Source organism: Peromyscus californicus, unplaced genomic scaffold (assembly GCF_007827085.1).
Source record: "Peromyscus californicus insignis strain IS unplaced genomic scaffold, ASM782708v3 Scaffold_5__1_contigs__length_169319896, whole genome shotgun sequence".
In the NCBI taxonomy this organism is placed as follows: domain Eukaryota; kingdom Metazoa; phylum Chordata; class Mammalia; order Rodentia; family Cricetidae; genus Peromyscus; species Peromyscus californicus.
The window spans coordinates 131,827,392-131,851,644 of record NW_026294573.1 but is presented as its reverse complement, the minus strand read 5'-3'; the positions used below and the strand labels follow the sequence as shown (position 1 = coordinate 131,851,644).

General features: G+C 45.7%; 2 protein-coding genes across 12 annotated transcripts in view; one reads left to right on the top strand and one right to left on the bottom strand.

The window, feature by feature from the left end:
• Slco5a1 (solute carrier organic anion transporter family member 5A1) overlaps positions 1-4,522 on the top strand; it is a 168,918-nt gene extending 164,396 nt beyond the window's left edge. The window contains exons 10-11 of one of the 2 annotated variants that reach the window (XM_052718376.1): positions 956-1,045; positions 4,030-4,522. In XM_052718376.1, coding sequence (XP_052574336.1) covers positions 956-1,041 — 86 coding nt within the window. In that variant the 3' untranslated portion in view covers positions 1,042-1,045; positions 4,030-4,522. Of the gene's footprint in view, positions 1-955; positions 2,432-4,029 lie in introns of those variants that run through there. The other variant, XM_052718375.1, reaches the window with a different exon arrangement.
• Positions 1-24,253, bottom strand: part of Sulf1 (sulfatase 1) — a 165,752-nt gene that overhangs the window by 10,264 nt on the left and 131,235 nt on the right. For 7 of the 10 annotated variants that reach the window (XM_052718363.1, XM_052718366.1, XM_052718361.1 and 4 more), the window contains 10 exons: positions 17,420-17,636; positions 14,797-15,049; positions 12,676-12,772; positions 12,056-12,150; positions 11,641-11,706; positions 10,217-10,392; positions 5,772-5,914; positions 5,556-5,679; positions 2,941-2,974; positions 2,438-2,498 (listed from right to left, as the gene is read on the bottom strand). In XM_052718363.1, coding sequence (XP_052574323.1) covers positions 2,438-2,498; positions 2,941-2,974; positions 5,556-5,679; positions 5,772-5,914; positions 10,217-10,392; positions 11,641-11,706; positions 12,056-12,150; positions 12,676-12,772; positions 14,797-15,049; positions 17,420-17,636 — 1,266 coding nt within the window. The remainder of the gene's footprint in view (positions 1-2,437; positions 2,499-2,940; positions 2,975-5,555; positions 5,680-5,771; positions 5,915-10,216; positions 10,393-11,640; positions 11,707-12,055; positions 12,151-12,675; positions 12,773-14,796; positions 15,050-17,419; positions 17,637-24,253) is intronic. The other 3 variants (XM_052718367.1, XM_052718368.1, XM_052718371.1) reach the window with 3 other exon arrangements.

The window sequence follows — 24,253 nt, the reverse complement described above, 5'->3', positions numbered from 1 at the left end:
TTTCTTTCTTTCTTTCTTTCTTTCTTTCTTTCTTTCTTTCTTTCTTTGAGCTGGGATTACAGATATAGGCCATCACATCCAATTTTATGGAGGATTGTGAAGAGAACAAGGTCTTCTTAAATGTCAGACAAGCCCTCTACCAACTGAGCTACATCCCTGGCCCAGGCTGTCACCATTTCTAATGAAGTCTGACCTCACTGAACTTTACCATTAATGTTGTTGGTGGGGGTGGGGGGAGAAGATGGCTCATCAGGCAGAGGCACTTGCCACCAAGTCTCATGACTTGATTTCACCCCTGAGAACCCACATAGTGGAAGGAGAGAACTGACTCCCACAAGTTGTCCTTGAACCTCCACAGGCACACCGTGACACTTGCTCCTTCTGCACGCAAAGTGACTGGGTAACTGAGTAACTACGACATTTTACAAGTGATCTTAGTTTGTTGTCTAAAACTATCAAAACCTTAAGGAATGAAAGTTTGCCAAGACACCCTGAGGTGGTGCCATCAATGGAGTTATTTGTAAGGGTAAACACTGTTGGAAGCCTGTAGCATTTGAAATAGATCTGCTCATACAGAGACTTCTTTTGTCCATGTTCTCTTGAATCCAACAAGACATGTGAGAGAGGAAACCCACACCCAAGCCTGCACTGGGGATTGGTGAGGCCCCAGGTGTGATGAGACGGTGATCTCTTAGTAACTAAGATCGCCATGAGCAATACAGACATTCATAGGAAGACCATTGGCCTCCATGGTTCTGAGATGGTGGGGTCAGACAGTTTGGCAGTTTGAATGAGAACGGCCCTCATAGGCTTATCCACTTGAACACCTAGTCCCCAGGTGGTGGAACTGTTTGGGAAGATTAAGCGTGGCCTTGTTGGGGTGGATGTGTCAGTGGGGGTGGGCTTTGAGCTTTATATTCTTGCAATTTTCTTTTGCCTCCTGCTTGTGGATCAGGATGTAAGCTCTCAGCTATTGCTGCAATGCCATGCCTGCCTGCCTGCTGCCATGATCCCCACCATGATGGCCATCTAACCCTCTGAAACGGTAAGCCTCAAATAAACTCTTCTATAAGTTGCCTGGGTCGTAGTGTCTTATCACAGAAATAGAAAAGTAACTTACAGATGGTGACAGCGATTTTGACTTATAAAATATCAGTTAGACTGGCCATTGGTGAGGAGTTAGAACAAAACCAAAAGAGGAACTGGAGACATTGTGCCATCCTGCAAGCACCTTTTTGTAGCAGAAGTTGCCAAGGCTGTGCCAAAATGGACTTACAAATTAGGGGTTATCGAACCTTTGATTGGAGGTGGCAGGCACCAGGGAAGCTGAGAGTCTCAGATGTCCCTCACTTGATTACACCCTCAGTGAAGTCAAATGCTCTCTTCACTGTCATCTAGGATGACTTCATTTTGCCGTGGGGAGTAACTGTGACTGAGTTCTGGCCAGGCACATGCCTTGACTAACCTGTCAACATTCTCTAACCTCTTTCATGACACAAGCAATAGACAGGAGACTGAATATCCCTGAGCGTAAATTGGAATTATCATAAAGTAACTGTAATGTCTGTATTTAATGTTAGGTCCATTTATAATGTTATACTTTGGAAATGTCTTAACACATTGGGAAGCAGGTGACATATTTCAGGTGTAGAGAGCAGTTCCTTGTCAGCCCATCCTTGGGAAAGCTAGCTTAAGAGTAGGCTTGACTCTGTCTTATTAATATCTCTTGGGGATGGTGGGGGTTTGGTGCAGGAGCAGATGGAGGATGGAGAAACAACCAGAAGATGCCCCCAATACCCCAGCTTTCTTTGCTTTCTGCCTTTTGTGGTGTCATTTAGCTTCTCTGGAGCAATGAGCTGCCTCTAAAGGGAAGCATGCAGACCCTGCTCAGGAAGTTCGTGGGCGATATCATCAGGGAGCTTTGGATGGCAATCTTCTCCAGTTTCTCTGAAGTGGTATCAGTGTGGTGGTGCCAACTAATGCCTCCTGCTTTGGTAGACAGTTGCTACGTAAGCGAGTGCATTGCCTAGAGTTTGGACACACCAAAACCTCAGTGTCCTTTAGCACCGATGGTAAGGGTTGCCCACACGTCCCCACAGTGGCACATTTCAGATAAATCCTCCAAAGCTGGCTCAGGGTAGAAAATCAGCAATGGCTGACATTTCTGGATGATTGGTGAGTAAGCTCCCAGGTGTATGGCCTCCATGTAGGAGAGGAGGATGTGGGTTAAGGGGGGTGGTGGCATATCAAGGTGAGGGCTAGTTATGAAGTTTCCTATGTCAGGACTGTTGTTGCTGTGCATGTTGAGAACTTGCTGTTTGATCCTGAACACCTTGTCCCCGACCCCTGGCACCTTCTCTTCATCCCCCTCCACCCTGCAGAACCATTTCAGTTCTCCCCATGCCTATGCCACCAACGTTAATTAATGACTGCTCACAAGGAAATTCTGTGTTTCTTCTGACTTCAGCTTCAGAGTGTTCTCACAATTTCCCTTAGTCCTTTTTAAAAAATTATTAGCAGTATTCTTAAATGAAAAAAAAAAAAAAAACAAAAACAAAACCTCTCAGTCCCATGCAGCCTCTCCACTCAGTTGTGGAAACGAAACACAGGAAATCAATCACCCTGCTCTCTCAGAGGCCATTCTCCATTCTCTGGTCCCAGCATTCCTTGCTTCAAAGTCTCATTCAACAAGCAAACAGGCATGGCATGCACAGCAGAAGGTAAATGCTCAGAGGGGCATCTCATGGGGGCGGTAGAACTGATTTAAAAGCAGAATGACGGGCCTGGAGTCAGGGACTCAGTGGGAATGAGGATGGCGTTAGGACCCACATGCACCACAACCTATGCTCTGTGCGAGATGGTAAGAAACAGGAACTAGTTGAAATGACGGATCATGCAATTACGGGGAAGAAGCTGTTGAGAACAAGGAAGTGTGAATACCTGTGTAGGTCGTAGCTTCCTCCATCTTTAGTTCCTGATATAGGAAAATAGAAAAGGAATCGGTTAGCTTTAGATCTCACAGAACCTTTCACTATGCAGTGTCCACGACTACATCTAAATCCTAGAAAGAAACACACTGCGTTAAATACAGGCAGCATTGACATCCAACGGAGAGAGTCTATTAATTAGTCTCAAAAGGACGGAGTGCTAAGAATAAAAAGGCTTAAAGAAAAAAAAAAAGTAAAAAGACAAATCTGGGTGAGAACAAGAGGGCAGTGTGAAAAATGTTTCCAGAAGTTCATGTAATTTTGAGTAAACTGAATTTTTGGGGGGTAGGGGGTGGCGCTTGAAAAGGGAGGCCAAGAGTTATCTCCCACAGGAACAGTCCAGACGCTGGAGAGGTCTACTTCAAGCGCACAGCAACAGCCAGGCTCCACCGGGCTTGTTATTTCACTGTTAAGGACTCTATCAGTTCCTCACAGTGGAGCTGATAAGTCATCACTGATGACTTAGGGTGCTCTATTCTTTTGGGGGGTGACAGCTGCATGTAATATTTCTAGTCCCTCTAAGAGTTTGGCTTGGATTCCAGGCCTTCTCAGGTTGGCTTTTCCCCTTTTTCACTCCTATTTTTCTTTCCTTGTCTTCTTTCTTTGATTTCTGGAAAAGGTCAGTATATAAGCAGGTTTTTCCCAAGCTTTCACCTGAGTGAAGTGAGCAGCCCAAAGACCCGCTTTGCAGGCCTGGTTCTTGCTTGGGTGATGTTCCCTAGGTGTTGATGGGGAACTGAGCTACCATACGTCATGGGACTTTGCTGTACCTTACCCATGGCTGGATCTAGGACCCTACAGTGGTGGAAATAACAAGCCAGTGGGTTGATCATTTTGGGAGACTCTCATTTCTCCCTTCAAGTCTGTGGTCCCCCATCAGTTCAGATGTTTGAATGCTGAGTTGGAGGAGCTTTTGGGGGGCGGTTACAGAACCTTGGCATGGTGGAGCCTTGCTGGAGAAAGTCTGTCACTGGTGGTGGGCTTTGAGTGTTTAGAGTGTCGCCTCACCTGCTGTTCTGTCTCTGTTTCATTTGTGGTTCAGGTTCCTGCTCCAACCACCTCGCCTACCACTTGCTACCGTGTTTCCCTACCACGATGGACTCTTCTCCCTCTGGAACTATAAACCAAAAAAACCTCTTTCTTCCGTAAGGGGCTTTTTATCATGGTGTTTTATCACAGCAACAAAGAAACAACTACCACAAAGTGACATGACCAGACAGCTGTCATTTTCATCGCTAGGGATGCTGGCTCTATACCGGACCTACAAATCACAGGTTGAGACTTGGTTGCATTAAATATGCTCCACCTGGGATGGAAAAAGATAGCTCACTGGTTAAGAGCATATAGTGCTCTTCCAGAGTTTGGTGTCCAGCACCACGTCAGGTGGCTTGCAATTGCCCATAACTCTCTATTCAGGCCTCTTGTGGTATTGCACTCATGTGCACAAACCCATAATGAGTGCACAAACCCATATCCAGACACAGACATGTGCACATAATCAAAACGAGAGAGAGAGAGAGAGAGAGAGAGAGAGAGAGAGAGAGAGAGAGAGAGGAAGAGAGAGAGAGAGAGAGAGAGAGAGAGAGAGAGAGAGAGAGAGAGAGAGAGGGAGGGAGGGAGGGAGGGAGGGAGGGAGGGAGAGAGAGAGAGCTTGCAAGTCGGGCATTGTGACTTATACCTATATTCCCAGCATTTAGGAGACCGGCCATACTGGGCCACACAGTAAGCTGGAGGTCAGCCCAGCTATGCATGCTAAGAACTTGTCTCACAGAGGGTGTGGGAGCTCCTGCAACTGCTTTCCAAAGCCAGTGACTTCAGTTTGTCACTCTGCAGGGATGTCAGGGTCTCTCCAGTTCTTTCTCTTCCCTTCTGTGAATAGCTGACATTTACATTTCTACAGAAATGGTATAGACAATGACTTTTCTAGTTGGTGGGCACAGGCTGAGCCAATAGTGCAAAGAGCCACATCTACATAAGCCAAAAAGAGAAAAAAAAAATCAGACGCACACATCAGGACAGGACAGGAATCTTCCCAGCACCATTTCAGATTCCAAGTTAATGAGCTTCCTAAATATTTCTGTTTTCAAATGGGAGATGGTGGTAAAAGAAATGGAATTCCCTTGTTTTGGGACACGGATTTGGATAGGGGTGGGTGGTTCCAGATGATAACAAGGAAACGCAAGGCACTGTGTGACTCTACCAAGCGACTATAACAAGAGCTTCTGGTTTACTTAGGACTGTTAAGGGCAACCATAAGAAATCCTCAAAGCCTTAATCTCATCTTCCCATAGATGCTTCTGTCAGAAATTGAGGTTTTCTGATACAGAGGACATGTGCAAGTCGTTGGAGGTATACCCACACTCAATCTTTCAGTAAACTCAGCTTCCTGTCACTATACTCAGAGTGAGAGACTTAGAGACCAAATTATGTTTAGAACTGTTTACAAAGTTGCTCCTGTTAAGTACCATAAACTATATGCTTATATATGGAAATGTGTCAAAAGAAGAAGTCTTGATAATACAAAGAATTTTCTAAGTACGATAGAAAGAAGTAATGCTTTTTTCTTACCAATGTCAAGGCTCTTGGGTCTTGGGTTGCACTGCTTGTACCCTTGACAGCTGCGGAGCTCCATTAGCTGTATGTGTAGCTGATTCAAAATGCCCCGTTCTACGGTGTGTACCGTGTTTGTGAGCTGTGGACAAATGGGCAGGACAGTGGACATAAGCTCGTGTCTGGTTATCCTGTTTCCAACCACGCTTGTCAAATGAAAGCAGAGTGTCTTACCTGATAAGGATCCGTATTCATGTCAAAATACTCCAGGAAGCCAGTAGCAAACTCACAAAAGAGAAAATTGTGCGTCTCATTAACTGTACGCAAACACCAGTATGTGTTGTTGTTAGAACTCGTGCATGCGCAGAACGACCCCACTGCCGGAAAAGAGAGAAAAACACCACAACAAGAAGAATGAGACACCGTCACAAACTGGCCATGTCAATATTAAATCCCTTACAAGCTTCATGGATGCTTTCTTATAAATACTGTGATTGGCTGTCCAAGATGACTACATCCTTTCCTCCACGCAACCTGGGACACTGCAGGGGGCTCATACAGGCTGAAGACCAAGGTCAAGTTGCAGGCCACTAAGTTAGCTGCCCCCCCCCTTAACTCTGGAAGGTGGCGGCCTCCAAAATGGGGTGAGTGGTTGGAGTTTTGGAAGAAGAGTGGTAGAGCTTCTGTTTATGGCTATTTTGATCTTTTCTGAAAGGAAGACATGGCTGTTTCTGCAAACAACAGAACTGGTGCTTTCACTGTGTCTCAGGTCACACAGTCAGTGTCACAACTATGATGGAGTCTCAGATGAGCATGGAACCTAGCTTGATGGATTCGCAGGTGATGTCATTTGCAGTTACAAAAGGGCCTTTACAGCACTGACTGTGTGTGCACAGGAGCATGCAGGCACACACGTGTGTGAGCGTACACATGTGCATACAGGTAGAGGACCGAGGACAACTTTGAGTGTCCTTCCTCAGGTGATACTCACCTTGCTTTTGGGACAGGATCTCTCTTTGGTCTAGAACTCCCTAAAGCAGTCTACACTGGCTGGCCACAAGCCCCAGGGAGCTGCCTATATCTCTCTCCCCAGCAATGAGATTGCAACCATGGTTACCAAGCCTGGCTTATATCGGTCCTGGGGAATGCACTTAGGTCTTCCTGTTACATGCCAAGCACTTTACTGGTTGAGTTACCCCAAGACCTCTCTATAATATTTTAATATGCAATGAGATTTGACCGTTAACATCTTTTGTACATAGAGAGGCTCCCTGGCTAACTTGTAGAAAGTATTTAAGAGACATCAAATTTTAAAATCAGCCATCCATTCTTCTTCTTGTACAAATGGAAGGGGTGATGATGGGGTTTCAGAAATGTGCTTTCTAGCAAGTATTTCTTAAAACATTTAAGATAGGCACAGTCAATGGGAGGCACTGCTGATGTAAGATGTTTGAGTAGCTTAGCTCATTCAGTTCTCAAAGAACCGTTAGACACATTATTGTGCCCATACCCACTTATAGATGGGAAAACTAAGCCCCAGCATCACGCGGCCGACAGCTGGCCACAGGGGAGTCTGGTGAGAAGGCTGACATTCAGCTGGGAGACTACTGCCCTTTGCAATATTGAACACACTGGATCTGGCCCTGCAAGCAAAAGGGGATCTTTTAAACAGTGAATGGGAGGGCATTATGTTTTCAAATATTTTAGCAGACCAGAGTTTGGGGGCAGTTTAAAAACTGAAGGGAAGCTGCATCATGCTCCATAACCTACCACTGTGGTCTGCAGCCTCCCCACTGCGGACACCCCTCAACAGGGCTTACCTGCTTCAGCTGGTCAATCTACACACACTACTCTTGCTACTGCCCAGTTTATGGGTTTGGACCAGGTAGCCCAGGCTTGCCTCAGTCTCATACTCCTTCTGCCTCCGCCTCCTGTGGACCAGGTCAGCCATGATGGCATACAGATTTGGGTCTTGTTGATCTAAACTCCCCTGTGTTCTGTGTTCTGTACATTCAGCTCCCTTTCACCCCAGAAACATTTTTACAAAGGCATATCTAGAAAATGGAGTATATTTTCATCCACTTAATTTTTTTTAAAGAAAGTGCTCTCAGTATGTCATTCATAGTTTATATTCTTTTTATGTGAACATTTAGTTCACACATACGTTTTAAAATCCAGGCGGCTAGAATTTTCTAATTTATGTAGAAAATTTCCAAATCAATCGTTTAAATGCTTTGTGAACATGTTTCATAAAATATAAAAGTATAAAACATCTGAGCCCTGCTCCCAGGCCCACTCTGCTGGGATGCTAATCTCTTCCACTTGGACCTCTTTACTACATACAACTCCTTAGGTCTAAGCTTAGTCGTCACCTTTTTAAAGGCCCATTGCTGCTGTCTGGATACTGACTGCCCCTCAAGGCCCCAGAGCAGCATTATTGGTAAGTATCAAACCTTTAGGAGCTGGGACCTAATGGGAGGTCTGACATCACTGGGACATAAGCTTGATGAGGACTGTGGGACCCGCCTCCTTTCTCTCTTTGCTTCCTAGCTACTATGGCATGGATAGATCCCTCTACCACATGCTCCCATGTGACTCCCCATCACGGATAGATCCCTCTACCACATGCTCCCATGTGACTCCCCATCACGGATAGATCCCTCTATCGTGTGCTCCCATGTGACTCCCCACCACGGATAGATTCTTCTGTCATGTGCTCCCATGTGACTCCTCACCATGGATAGATCCCTCTATCGCGTGCTCCCATGTGACTCCCCACCACAGATAGATTCCTCTGTCACGTGCTCCCATGTGACTCCCCACCACAGATAGATTCCTCTGTCACGTGCTCCCATGTGACTCCTCACCACAGATAGATTCCTCTGTCACGTGCTCCCATGTGACTCCTCACCACAGATAGATTCCTCTGTCACGTGCTCCCATGTGACTCCTCACCATGGATAGATCCCTCTACCACATGCTCCCATGTGACTCCCCACCACAGATAGATCCTTCTGTCACGTGCTCCCATGTGACTCCCCACCACAAACCCCAAAGTAAGAAGGCTGATCAAGCAAACTGAACCGCTAAGACTCTGGGCTGGAATGAATGTTTTCTTCTTTTGAGTTGACGGTCTCATGTATTTTGTCACAGTAGTGGAAAGATGATTACCACACACACTATCTTCATCATCTCTAAAGGGTCCCCCTCAAAAGCCTCAATCACTGTTGCCTTCATTTGATGGCTACAAAGTGTAATTATTTTACATAGCTCACTTGCTTGCCTGTCTTCCCCTCCCCACTAGAATCATGGTGTGACGAGGACACACTCCCCGCTGTGGCAATCTGAATAGCCCACAGGGACTCCCTAAAACTCCATTTCAAGAGCCACATTAAAAGCTGAATGCCGTGACGAAGAGTCACGTGACCTCACTGTGATTGTGAACACATGTGCAGAGACAGACACAACTTAAACAGGGGCAGGAGCTGCCCAGAGCGGGGGTGGGGGGGTGGGGGGGTGGGGGTGGGGGCGGCCACCATCTCCTACAGAATGACCTGGAGGAACTGCACATGCCAGTTTGAGAATCCGCCTGGCTGCCCTCCACTGACCCTTGGAAGGTTGGGGTTTTAGCTGTGCTCCTGGGAAGCCTCCAGTCCAGTGATGTGTCACTGGAGCCTGGGACACGATTCCTCTATGGCTTAGTGAACACCGTGAGAACAGAGAAGACAAGCGCGCTCTTCAAAAGTGTGCCATTATTCCATATCCTCTGCCATTCAAGAAAAAATGGAAAGCATTTGTGGACCCCAGGGTCTTCCACCAAAGGGGCACAGGATAAGGAGGGTGTGGGTCCTGTGTTTACAGTATCTTTACCATGTTTTTATTCCCTTTAAGACACATGCATTAGAATTAAAGCAGAAACCAATCTATTTGGGGAAAAATCTATTTGCTGCTGACCTGAGCAGGTTTATTGGGAACTGCCTCAGTCAGCCTCTGTGTGAAACCTCAAGGAGAGACTTGGTGTCTTTATCTATCTATCTATCTATCTATCTATCTATCTATCTATCTATCTATCTATCTATCTACCTATCTACCTACCTACCTACCTATCTACCTATCTATCTATCTATCTATCTATCTATCTATCTATCTATCTATCTATCTATCTATCTATCTATCTATTGTTTTTCGAGACAGGGTTTACCAGGCTGGCCTCAAACTCACAGAGATCCACCTGGCTCTGCCTCCCGAGTGCTGGGATTAAAGGTGTGCGCCACCACTGCCTGGCCTGACTTGATGTCTTTAAACAGAAACACCAAACAGTTCTAGGAATAGAAGCCAGTGCACCTGTAATCCTAGCATGAGAGAGACTGAGCCAAGAGGACTGCAAATAGACCAACCTGACCTATACAGTTCTAGGCCAGCTTAGAGTACATAGTAAGACTATATCTTTAAAAATCAGAGCAAAAATTAACACCAACTAAAACAGAAAAACCAAACCACAGTTCCTAAAGGAAAAGTAATTTCTTCTAGCAAAATGATTTGAGTGCAGAACAATATGGCATTTTCCCTTTGGGTCCCCCTGGGCTGCTGTGTTTTATCTGAGGGATTCTTAGCCTTCGTTAGTGCGGTAGGAGAGGTGTTCTCTGCACTCCGGTAGCATGTGCCACGGGGGGACTTACGGTTCCAGAACGGGGCAGTCTGCCAGTGGTTGTTGTCATGTGTGAAGCAGGTGAGGCCAGGCAGGCTGCACGCCTCCCCTTTCCGCTGGCGTTTCTTCTCCTTCCTCGCCTTCTTCCTCCGACGATTCTCCTTGAAGAGCTGCAGCTTGCTGTCTACCTCCTGGGCTGCAGCCTCCCTGGACCGAGACAAGGAACTGTTTTGATGACCAGCAAGGACATTATGAAAAGGAGGATTGTTGTTCTGCGCCTTGCACAAATGTGTATGTGGAAGACAAACAGCCCCACGAGCTCCGGTGACCTCTGTTTCTCATCGACGGCTTCAAATATAGCCAGTGTCCTGGAGGCAAACTCACTCAGTGACGGTTCTCCTAGAACTTTAGTAAGCCTGTCAGTTACTAGTGCTTAAGCATGGATGTAAATAAACGTTGGCATGAGTCCCAGTACATCAACCCTTGGACAATAACGTGACCTCCCGGAAGCTCAGTACCTATCAGGCAGCCACTGAGTCAATAAATGGTTAGTTGGATGGGCCGGCTTACACTAGGTGGATTAAAAACCATTTGGCAAATTATACACAATAAATTTTTAAATAAATAATTAGCATGTTTCTTCTTTAAAATATTTATTCTTTGAGAATTCCAAATTTCATCCACGTATATGAGATACGATCATATCCGCCCCCAGCTTGTGCTACACACCCCCAGACCTCCCTTCACTCATCCTCTTCCCAACTTCCTCTCTCTCTCTCTCTCTCTCTCTCTCTCTCTCTCTCTCTCTCTCTCAATAGCCCAGCGAGTCTAATTAGTGCTGCCCATATGTACAGGGGTGGGGGCTGTCTACTAGAGCATGGGCAACCATGATCACACCCAGTGTGACCACACCAGTAGTCACACCCCTAAGGCAGAATGCTTCTCCCTCCTCCAGCAGCTGTCAGCTGCTCATAGCTCCTCAGAGGTGGGCCTCATCCATGCTGGCACTTTGGTTAACTTGATGGCATGCCTGTAATCACCACTGCTGGGAGTCCATGAGTACCATAGCAATGCCACATTCAAAAGACAGTACTTCACAACGCTCTTCCTCATCTTCCATCTCATATATTCTTTTTACTTCCCTGAGCCTTGGCAAGCGTTTTTTTTTTTCTCACATAGTTTAAATTTTGTCAACATTCAAATACAAAATCTCTTGCACATATGACTTTGGCTATTGTTTAAATGTCCACGCGCTTGCTTACATTTTGAGAGGTCAACACTGTTACAGGTGACTCTGCTGAACACCCTCATTGAGTCAAGGGTCTGCTAACTGTCCGTCGATCCCCACAGAGGACCACACACGGAGGAGAATCCCCTGTGGAACATAGGGATCCCTCTGGTCACTGAGGACAGTCCCTGACCACTAGTAAACATGACCAACGTGAAGTTACTCACTTGAAAGGGTGAAGATGGTTTTTTAACTTCTCTTGCCTTTTTACTCCTTTCTCTTTGTTGTAATAGCTGCAGGTCAGAAGATTAAAAAGTGAGTCATATGTATATATGTATACATACATATGGCATACTTTCGTTTGATTAAATGGCTCATCACACACACACACACACACACACACACACACACACACACACACACACACACGACAGGAAGTGAGTCTTCTGTCACTATTTCAGTTTAGTGGGACTTGCGTGTGTCTTTTGCTTAAGTGGATGACGTATTTAATTTGACTCAAGTGAGCGAGAACAATATGCCTCGTGGTGATGGATTCATATACAGCATTGAGAGAGAAGCCAGCCTCAGGCTAATCACCCTGGGTCGTTTGTGTCAGGAAATGACTGTGGGACGCATGCTCACCTCTGCTTACCACAGCTACATTCCTCCGGCTTCCTTTTCTTCAGGTGTCCCCTTACTTCTCTTAAGTTCTTGATTTTATCTTGCAGAACTTCAATCTGGAAAACACACGTTCACACAATCAGGATTTTTCTTTGCAAAATATCTCCCACCTTGTTTGCTGACTTTCATAATTCTAACTATTCCAGAGAACAGACGGGACACACAGAACATAGAACACACAGTTATAGAACACATCTATATCCCATCTACATTCCAATCAGTGTGCCACAGAAACATTAACAGATACTCCTCCATAACTGGATAATTTTCTCAAACATATGCAAAACACTATTGGGTTCATCCCTGTTTTCCCCACGCTTGCTTTCAGTAGGACTACCACTATGTCATTGGAGGAAGATAAATACCTTGGTGGAGTTCTCAGTTTTTAGGCAATTACAAAAAGGAGGATATGTACACATGGAATGTCCCATCCATCACGGCAGGCTAGGCAGCTGAGCACACAGCCACGCTGATCGCTTTCTGCTTGCTTGCATGTTTGCGGTGCTGGGATGGAACTAAGGTCCTTGCTTACGACAATCAAGCTCCCTATCACCAAGCTCCACCGCAGCCCTAACACTGACCTCTTTATCGATGTAGGCCTTATGGTCCTTCCACGCTCTGGCTGATTGGTACAGCTCTCTCTCGCAATGGATTGTATCATTCGGAAGAATAAAGCATCTGGAAATCAAACAGGACCAAGAGAAACAGGCGTAGGGTCAAATATCAGAAAACACCAGAGGCAGCAGAGAGCTCAGCACCTTCAACCTCTTTGTGTAGATAAAAGCATCGAGCTTAGGGCTGATTCCTACACACGGGTAAATGAGAATGCGTCCTGGCTAGTGGCTGGATGAGGGACAGGGTCATTGCCTGTTACTAGATCATCCCTAAGAACATCTTATCAAAGCTTTTCACATATGTCTTCCTTGGAATAGACGCCACTCCCCAACTCAAGTTTTTACTGTGTGTGTGTGTGTGTGTGTGTGTGTGTGTGTGTAGATTTTCAGTCACAATGAAAAATGGCTTCTTGGAAGAAACATATCATTCCATTATTTTGCCTTTAAAGAAATACCTCAAGCACTCCACTTACACTCTGATGTTTTCCTTTCCCTGTTCGGCCGTGCTGGGGCTCTAATCTGGGGTCTCTGGCTGGACAATCACTTTGCACTGGACTGAACTAGACCCCCAGTTTCTCCATTCAGGGTCTTTTCTTGTTTTCTTCCCTCCCTCCCTCCCTCCCTCCCTCCCTCCCTCCCTTCCTTCCTTCCTTCCTTTTTGATTTTTTTTGTTGTTTTGTCTTTTTTTTTTTTCCCAGAGCTGAGGACCAAACCCAGGGCCTTGCACTTGCTAGGCAAGCACTCTACCACTGAGCTAAATCCCCAACCCCTCTTTTTGATTTTTTGAGACAGGGTTTCTGTCCTGGATCTCACTCTGTAGCCCAGACTGGCCTCGAACTCACGGAGATCTGCCTGGTTCTGCCTCCCGAGTGCTGGGATTAAGGCATGTGCCCCTGCTGCCTGGCAAGGGGTCTTTTCTTTAAAGACAGTTTCATGTATCCCAGGCTAGACTTGAACTTCCAATCCTGCTGAAGCCCTGAGGGCTGGATCATAGGTGCAGTCCTTCATGCCTAGTTTGTGTGGTGCTGTGGGATCAACTGTCCATTTATTTTTATTTGTAGAGGTGTGTTGTCTGCATGTACATCTGTGGACCAGGAGCACGCAGTGCCTGAGGAAGCCAGAAGCAGGTGTTGGGTCCCCTGACACTGGGGTTACAGACAGTTGTGAACCTCTGTGTGGATGCTGGGACTTGAACCCAGGTCTTCCAGAAAAGTAGCCAGTGTCCTTAAGCTCTGAGCCAACTCGACAGCCCCAAGTCTGGGGCTTCTGGCAAACGAGGCAAACATTCTGTCCACTGAGCTATGTCCCTAGTCCCAGCCGCCCATTAAGTTTCGAAACAGTAACAACCCAGGGGTAGGAATGGGTGGGTACGGGGTGTGACTCTAACATCTAAATTCTGGTGAACTCATCCCACTCCATGATACTCCATGGCGATGATACTGAGGATAAAATGAAGGTCTAATAAATTAGAAAGAGAGTACTTATCAAAAGAGTAGGTAGATTTGGGGAGGAATTGAAGAGTTGTGTGAGTTTAGTAAGCTATGGAAATAGTGTTTGTTTCTTGTCAGCAGGACTTCTAACCCTTTCTGTCTGTTCTCATGAGGCAAGTCAGGATTTTCTGTATCTTACATACTCATTCCTAGCCTACAACCATTTTCTAGAAACTTCTCCGGGACCCACCATCCTTCTTCATGGTATGTTTCAATTCTGAGGCCTGATTCTGTAATGCTCGAAGTCTGGGGGACCACAGACCATGGAAGAGTCCCCAGAACTGTTTCCATCTATTTCCAGACACTTCTGTAGGTAATGACTTGGGGATAGAAACTTCGTCCATGCCTGCTAAGTTAAGATATGAAAGAATTGCCCTGGCTGGGTTCCCGGCCAATTAGCCATAATATGAACCCGAAGGGCATGTTGAGGTCACTGCTGGCTCTGGCTCCTTGTGTCCCTGTGCCCTTTGCTGTGCAGGCAAGCCTTTGGGCACTGTGTTGCTGAGTGACAACCGCTTTTCGTAAAGCCCAAATGGTGATTGCGTGGGGTGTAAGGTACTATTGACCTCCACCCTGGGAACTACAAAAGCAGACTCACTTGTGTGTCACACGGACAGTGGTGGGTAGCCCGACTGCATTATTACTGTCTGCCAGCATCTCATTCCTGAGGTCACCAACAGCAGCCTGGTGGCCTCCCACCCCATGGTGGCCCTCATCGTGGCGCTTAGCAATGCTCCTCGATGGTAACACTTGCAACTCTTCTTCTTCCAGATTTATGTCGTATATTTCACCTTCGAATTCAACAGACAGGGAACGAGTCTGCCGGGTGTGCACAAACCTGGGCTTATACTCTGGAATGAGAGGAAAACTCATTACTACAGATGAGCTGGTGCGTGTGTGCGGAGAACGATAGCACCTGTCGCCTTGGGACCTTAGAGAGGGACAGGCAGTGCAGGCGGAATGGCTACAGGGCATCTTGGTACCTGGGGTAGCTCCTGAAACCACACAGGCAAAAGCAGGCTCTTCACTGGCTGTGTCCTGTGACAGATGTCACACCTCTCTGGCCGCAGGCCCTTCCTCCGTCAAGGGGGTTAGCAGACTGTGAGCTTTCACATTTAGTTGTTTTCAACATGAATGGCTCTATACCATGGCAGTTAACATAGAACTGTATAATCCCTGCTTGTTATTTATAATGTTTATCTTTTCCTTAGCTTTAGTTGCCCTTTGTATACTGTATATCTATCTTGAATCCATGATCATGAAATGTGGAATTGTCATAATGGTCCTTACATTAAAAAAAAAAAAAAAAAAAAAAGCAAACTGGAGAGATAGCTCAGAGGTTAGGAGCACTGGCTATTCTTCCAGAGGACCTGAGTTCAATTCCCAGCAACCACATGGTGGTTCACAACCATCTGTAATGAAATCTAGTGCCCTCTTCTGGTGTGTAGACATAAAGGCAAACAGAACTCTGTACACATAACAAATAAATTAAAAAAAAAACTTATGAGATAGCAAACACGAATCGGTGCTATCATCCACATTTCAGATGAGGGAACCAAAGCCTTGAGTTTTGCATGCCTTTCCATGGGTTCTAGAGCCGGGATGTGCTGTCTGGGCTTACAGCCTCACCCCTGCCTTGGGCCTTTTCAAAAAGAAGAGCACTTTAAACATCTCATGTTTACACAAATAAAGGGGAACACTCTAAAAATATTACATTTCTGACTGCTTGCATTGGCCATGTAACATTTAAACACACAAGGTGCAGAGTAAGGCCATCGTGCATCATAACTATGGGATGTTGCCTAGTGCTTACTACCCCTCTGGTCTTTTCTGAGTAAGAAAGAAGCCCGGCAGAGATGTGGGAATTGGAATTGTCAGTCCCCCTCCAGGGGAGACTGCTCCCTACAGGACCCCTTAGTTTCCAGGTGCGGGAGTGGCCCCCATGGCAGAGGATGAGTTGCATCACTGTCATTTTAGGAAAAGAGGAAATCCACTGCTGTTCCAGGACACATGAGAGTCACAGTGAAAAGTGGAAGGGGGGTGTTCCTGCTAAGTGGGGTGTTTGTATCAGGGTGGGTGTATCAGCCATGATTTCCCTGTGTAGTTTATATGTCATCAGTTTCCTTCCAGGAAGAAAGACAATTCCTTAGCTCAGTGGGTTTTTTGGAGGGCAGGGAGGGGGATGGGTTTCAAGACAGGGTTTCTCTGTATAGCCCTGGCTGTCTTATAACTTGCTCTGTAGACCAAGCTGGCCTCAAACTCACAGAGATACACCTGCCTCTTGAGTGCTGGGATTAAACGTGTGTGCCACGACTACCCAGAAACTCAGTGGTTTCTTAACTTTTCTGGTTGTGAACCACTTTATGAATTTGTGGGGAAAAGAATTTGTGGAAAGTGAATAGTAGTCAATTTTGGATACAAATCATGTGTTCATGATTCTAAAGTCCATTCTGTTCAGGACAAACAATGTCCTATGATTTTCTTGAACGATTTGTGTACAATTCTTGGACACGGGTTTAAAGAGAACTTACTTGATTGCTAACACAGAAAAGTTACCACAGAGTTGAGCCACTTCTCACACTTGCCACTAGGTGGCACCAGACTCTCACTCTTCAGTGGATGGTTGCCCCATTTTTGTTGTTGTTTGTTTTTTTTTCTGTAAGTCTATAACCTCAACGTGTCAATCAGTTACCTGAGAGTTTTCATGAAGGAAATTGTCTGCAGTATGCCATGCTAAGTTCAACTAATTTGATCCTTCTAGTCAGCATGATACAACCGTTTGACAACATTTAAAGAGATATACAGTCTAAAACATGAAAAAGAGGCCTTTAAAAAGTGTTCATGCCTTCCTTTTCAGGCTGAATACACATGGAATTGATACCTGAAGTTTAAAACAACTTAAGGCAGACGGACAAAGCAGGGCATCACCATGAAGGTAAAGTAAAATGGACCTAAACCACCCACACCGGTTCCCGCAGAATATCCCCCGACGCTCTCATGTGTGCTGATGCTCTGTGCCCGAAAGTGGAGTTTCACTCTATGCTAAGGGAAAACATTGGCAACGTAAAATGTCTAACCCATCTTTGCTATCTTACTTTAAACTGAACAATGATTTTGCTTTTATTCTGACATCTAGGCACCATTAACATGTAAATCGTGTCGGGGTGGGGCGCGGGGGGTTGTCTCAACAGAGCATTCGCCTGCCCCAAGGTCCGGCTTACTTGGTGTTCCTTGGTTCCTCAGGAACTGCCTTTGACTCTTCCTCTGGCTTCTGCTGGATCGATAACCAGACTCCCTACACTGGCACTCTTTGTCTTTGTCGTGCACGCCGCGAGAGTAGAGGTCGCGTGTGCTCTGACGGACGGTGAGCAGGTCGCTGGGTCCTTTACACTTGTGGATGCGGAGCTTCCCGGATGTGTCCTCAATGCACTGCCACTTCTGCAAAAGCCAGCGGGAAGCGGTGGGTGACTCTGAGCCAGGTGGAATTTGTTAGGTTCTCTAGCACTAGTTATTTTCCCTCTCGCTCACTGGCAATACCATTAAGGAATGAATGAAAAGGGACATGTTTTCAAGTGACCCTGCAGTCACTCCCCTCAGCTCTATTTCTTCTGTGGCAGGCACATACAGATGATAATGAAATCGCTGGAAATCAGAACTGCCTCCATGACACTAGCGCTGAACGCTGATAAATGAATCCTCCGCACCCAGACTAAACAGTCTTGAATGAAACATGTTAAAGCCCTTAGTGTCCCAAGACCCAGAGCCAGCTGTCAGTGCTGTTTCCACCAGGACCCCGAACCGCCCCATTTGTTCTGGAAAAACAAACTTGCCTGCTTTGTTCTCTGCCTCTACTCTAGGTTTCTAAAGTGATCCTGAGCAGAGTGGCACATGAGGAAGACAGAGAGGCATTTAATTTGAGGCCATTACAGGCGGAGCCGACTGGGGGGCTCCCAAACCTTGGCAAACTAGTCGGGCTTTCTTTTGGTATTCCTTATTCTTCTACAAGCCCTGCACACCCACATGCCGTGCACCCCAGGGTGATGGAGTGCACTTTCCCAGGAAACGCAAACAGGGAGTCATGCCCGCAGCATGCCGTGCACCCCAGCGCGATGGAGTCCATCTTCCCAGGTCACACTGGGGCTCCTAGCTCCTGTTTTGTACAGAGCTGTGGGAATGTCACAAGTTTACACTTCTGAAGCACCATTCTGGTTCTACTAATCTCTTCACTCTGAGAGGCCCCTCAGGAGCTCCTCTCCATGTGAAAGCCCCAATAATGTCTTTACTTTCCATTTTCTCTCGTTCAACCCCTAAAGTACTCATTGGTTAGTAGGGAGAATATTGGCCTTGTAGGGAGAATATTGGCCGTCATTTAAAGTTGATCCCAACAGTTCAACAGTGAGTACTGATAGACATCAGTAACATTAAGTGTATACATACAGGTATGTGTGTGTGTGTGTATATATATATATATATATATATATATACACACACATATATATGTATATATATGTGTGTGTATATATACAAGTACTGCCTGTGTGCTATTATGTATATTTCAACACACAGGTTTCTAAGCTGTGGCCAGTGCCATATACTTGTGCTTTAAGAACCACTATGGCTGTGTCACACACTGTCAAATGTCTTAAAATAAGCTGTGTCTAAAAAGGATGCCCATTCCAGCACCATCTATGAGAATCTTGTATCGTTCACTCGCCTCTGGTAAGCCAATACCTTTGGGAGGTGTCTCAGAAGCAAAATCTCAAACATAAAGAAGTAAAGCTTGGTCAAGGGACTTGACGGGCTTGTCAACAGATAAATGACGCGTTTCTAAAATGGTACACAAGCCTCCACAGTGAACAAGGGCTTCACAGTCACCTTCATCTCCACCAAGGGAGTCACATGTCTTTGGTACATGTTTCATTATTAGAGCTGCACTGAGGTGTCTACCCCAAGCCCCAAGTGTCTAGAGCACATTCGGTGGGTCCACGTTAGCCCTCTACACTCCTGGTGTTACCAGATGATTATTTCAAGCCGTGTTAGGTTTGTCTACTTTCAGGGCTTGCCTGGAATGCCTTGAAGATTCAATATCTTCACCCAGAAAAGGAGGTCGCCTAAGAGAATGCAACTACTTACCAAGTAAGCCACAGGGAGGCAACACAAACCACCACAATGAACGGACTAAGCTGCTAAGGACTTGACTTCACTCATGTGAAGTGGGGGCTGGAGCGATGGCCCTGTGACTGAGAGCACACCCTGCTCTTCTGGAGGCCCGGGCTCAGTTCCCGGCATCCATACCAGGCAGCTCACTTCCACCAATAGCTCCAGTTCCAGGGAATCCACCACTCCCTGTCCTCCTGAAGCACCAGGCACACATGTGGTGCATACAAACACACATAGGCACCATACATACACAAACATAAACCAACAGGTCTTAAAAGAAAAATGAAGTCAGCTGATCCTGGTGGCTCATGCCCATAATGGCAGCACTCAAGAAGTGGAGGCAGGAGGATTGCAGGTCTGGGGCGGCCTGGATTGTAAGACTCTGTCTCAAACAAACAAACATACAAAAATGTGACATTGATTTGTTTGGGTCCAAAGGAGCCATGTCGCATGAGTGAGTCTACGCTTTGGCTGGATACTGCCACCTGCAACAGCTCCCCAGTGACTCTCATGTGTCATTCTCGGACCTTTATGTAGCTGGAATCCTTGCGGGAGGCAGGGGGGAACTATTTAAGTCTCAACAACACAGGTGCTTGAGCTTTGAGAAGGATCTGAATATTTGGGTTGTGTTGTGTGCAAGGAAGGTGTGTCTAAAAAATGTGTGGATGTAATTATCTCAGAAATGATTCCAGCAGGACAAAAACTGTGACCAGTATGTCTGTGAGTCAGGATTTGTACTTGTTTAAAAGTAACCAGCTGTCCTCACTCCCTCTCCATCGCGTGGACTAAAGATTGAATTTTGGCTTCAGAGTCTGCTCCAAGTAAAGTGGAACCCACCATTTTCCAGGTAAGGTTCTAAAGCACTCAGAGGATGACCACTGAACTTGAGAAAGTGTTGTAAGACAGATACCCAAATGAAGTTCTGAGAGAGGCCCCAAAAAATTCTGTGAGAGACCCAAAAGAAGTTCTCAGAAGCTGATAGACATTTTCACTAAGAACTAACTGTACACCATATAGAATTCTTGTTGTTGATAAGTACTGCCGAAAGAGGTAACATTTCATAGTTTGAGAAATTGGGGGTGGTGATTCAGTGTGTCTGTATATGTCTGTTTCTGTCTTAAATTCAAATGGCATAAGATGCAGCCACCCACCTGGATAATCTCCACAGTCAGCATTTGCAATGCCTAAGGCGGTTTATAGCCAAGCATAAGCCTGAAAAGCGCTCCAGCACCAGCCACACACAAAAAATTGGGGCTGATGATTTCATTCTTAAAAATCGAGGTCTGTCTGTGGTTCCAGTTCACACCATCTCTGGTACAAACAACAATCACTTCTGAGACTTGGCCTCAGCTCCTGGGTTCAAGTGAGCCTCCTGCCTCAGCCTCTTGTAACTGGGGCTGTCAGTGTGTACCACCATGCCTGGCCAAATAGTTACCGCTGACCCCAGGACCATGGTGCAAACTTTCTGAATGTTCTCAGCCACGGCACATTAAAGATTTTCTGCCTTTTCTTTTTCTTTGTGGTGCAGAGGAGCTGATGGGACAAGTAGAGTCTTGTAGAACACAAAGGTGTGTGTAGGATTTTCAGTGACCGCCTATTTGGAATCTAACCCATTTTACCACCAGCCAAATTCCTCATGGATTTCCTGTGAAAGGGGGAATGGGAGTTCCTTCCAGAGCGGTGAGTTTAAGAACCTTAGTGTCTGGTGCTGTCTCTGGAACAGACAATGCTTCACACAAGACCACACACACACACACACACACACACACACACACACACACACACACACACACACACACCACAGCTACTTACATGCATCTACACACACATTTGGATAAGGCAATATCCACTAACAATTATCTCAATTATCTTCTCCACCATGGACCTGCAGAAGTCACAGACCCCTCTACATAGCGTAATTAGCTGGAGGCTTAGGCAATCTTCCCAAGGCAAGCATATCAGGAATTTCAATGAAACGAAATTACCACTTCAGTGCCTCTTACCATGACAATTTTTATGACTGTGCAATAAAATCTTGGAACAGCTGCTACCAAAATGGCGGCTTCACTGGGCGAGTTTATACGTGGAAACAGAGACAGGGAACTTCTAAAAGAATTATTCTGAAATTAAAACTGCAAGCTGTTCAGTAGTCGAAATAAGAGAAGGCATTTGCCTCTCAGCTATTTGGTGAGGTTCAGCTTGAACTTGGCTGAGGCACCTGCTGATGGAAAGTGGAGTTGGCTGTGTCTGTTCAGCAAGCACCCTGCAGAAACATGGCCATCCTTTTCTATCTTTGATCTAATCCTGAGGCTTCTGAATAAATCAGTTCATCACTCTGTCCACCTGTCAGCCATGTGGCAGTCATTCACTCCTCCCACAGGTCTCTCCCCTGCTTTCTGGAATGATATCATTTCAATTCTCATCCTGCTTTCTGCCTGATAAGTTCGTGTCCATAGTTTTTCCTATGTTCTTCCTCAAAGGGTTCTAGACACAGTCAGCAAGGTGCTGGATGAAATTATTTGTTGAGTCTCTTCAGTTGTTATTTCAGCCTTTCCCACTACACTGACTTGGAATGGGGGGGCAAGACCATGTGTCCCCCAAATGGTCCCCCAAAGCTATCTCAGTGGAGTAGCGCTGAGTTTGGTAGTCACGTGTCCAGGTTGTTGGTTGTTTCCATCTGCCTGTGTGTAAATAGTACCCATGAAGAAGACAGGGCTGGTGATTTTCTTGTGCACAGGCACACCAATACCACGTGCAGCTAGACTCGTGTAGAATCAAATCAAATGAGAAAAACGTCCCATACCTTTTGAAAACATGTTCCTCATTACCATCTTTACTTCCACCATCAACGCTGCTGAATGCTTGTTTGACGTTCAGAGCTGGTGACGTGAATTAATTCCTGCAATCCTTACAGCTACCCAGTGGGCTGCCAGTCACATTCACGGAGCCAGTAAATGTTACTCATAGTCTGTCCTGGACTTAGAGTAGTTGACGGAAAGTTCAAGTTCCGCCTTATAAGTTAGAGAAGTTGGGAGTTACATAGTATCTACTTCCCAGTTGTCTGCAGCCCTGATCAAGGCTGCTATGTGAGGGAGCTGGGCTGGGTCAGGAGTGTGAGTGGAAACAGCAACTCACGAGAGCTCCCTGTGGAAAGTGCTCCACTCAGCTAATGCTGTAGTTACTACATCTTTTCACGCACACTGATGCACTGTTCTTAACAGAATTGGAAGTTGTGGGAACTTGGTATGTAGTAGCCATTTTTAACACAGGCAAATTTTGGGTTGGGTGTCTGAAAACCTCAACTTTAATTGTCTTTTGCGCCTAACTCTAGGACTTTGAGCAAACAACAGAACCTCAGTTTTCTACCAGACTCTGCATCTGGTAAAATAATACCTGGCTCTCTTAGCCCTAAAGATGTGTTATAAAAATTATTGAGTGCTTTGAGTTCTAAAGAGAAGATGTGGTATGTAAACCCAGGCCAGTGCTATGGAAACTGATTTTTAAAAGTGCTTATCTAGTCACAGGACAACTTATTTTCTGGGTATAAATTCTAGAATAGAGCAATTATTATTTAATAGCTGTAACTATTTTTTTCAGTTTTAATTTGTTTAATGTGTGTGTATATACATACCAGTGCTCATGTGGAGGTTAGCGGACCAGTTGCTGTAGTGTGTGTATGTGTGTGCGTGTGTACACATACCGTGGAACTTGTGTGGAGGTCAGAGGCTAACTTGTAGGAGTTAATGCTCCCCTTCTACCACATGGGTTTCCGGGACTGAACTCAGGTTGTCAGTCAGGGTAGCAAGTATTTTTACTCACTGAGTCATTTCACTGGCACATGTATGTTTTTAAAAGACATGACTTTACTGTGCACCCCAGTGTGGCAGTATGAATGTAATTGGTCCCCATAAGCTCATAGGGGGTGGCACTATTAGGAGGTGTGGCTTTGTTGGAGGAAGTGTGTCACTGTGGAGGCAGCTCATATGTGCTCAAGATACCATCCCATGTCTAAGACCACTTCCTGTTGCTTGTGCAAGCTGTAGAACTCTCAGCTACCTCTCCAGCACCATGTCTGCGTGCATGCTGCCATGTCCCAACATGATGATAATGGACAGAAACTCTGAACTGTAAGTGAACTATCCAATGAAATGTTTTCCTTTATAAGCGTTGCTGTGATCATGGTGTCTCTTCACAGCAATATTTACCCGAGAATAGTCTTCAATTTCTGGACTCAAGTGCGTGATCCTCCTAAATCAGGCTCCCAAAGGCTGGTGCTATGTGGGGGTGGGCTATCAGACCAGAGGGGTCTATGGCTTTGATTCACATGCACATTTGGGTTTGAACTTAGACTTCCAGTTCTGCTTTGGTCCATTGACTTTTCCTTCTGAGCCTCAGTCTCTTGGTATGTAACTTAGGCATGGGATGCCTACCACAATACTTGGCAACATTATGACTCTGGTTACTTCTTTCTGGATAACCCCTAGGTAATCATCAGGGTTCCTATGTTTTGGACTGCGTACATCCCTCAGGTTGCATATGGATGTTGTGATTTACACCTAGTATATACTTGCCTGATTAAGAAGCAAACAGAAAATGAGCCCCAGTTTCTTTTTTCAAATGTCAACTGTTGTCCAGGGACTAGATAAAAGCTGAGTTTTATATACACAAGCTAATTCTCCAAAGTGTGTCTTCTTATGTGCCATAATATAGGTCAAATCATGTTCTCAGAAATGTAATCACTGCGCAGTAGTTTTGTGATGACCTGATTAACTTTTATGCTGGTGTCAGCATCCTAAACCCAGCTACCTGGAGGAGGCCGTGTGATGACATTTCAAACTCCATGTTGGGAATAGAAGGACCATATAAATGTCTCCATCCAAACCATGACTCAGCTC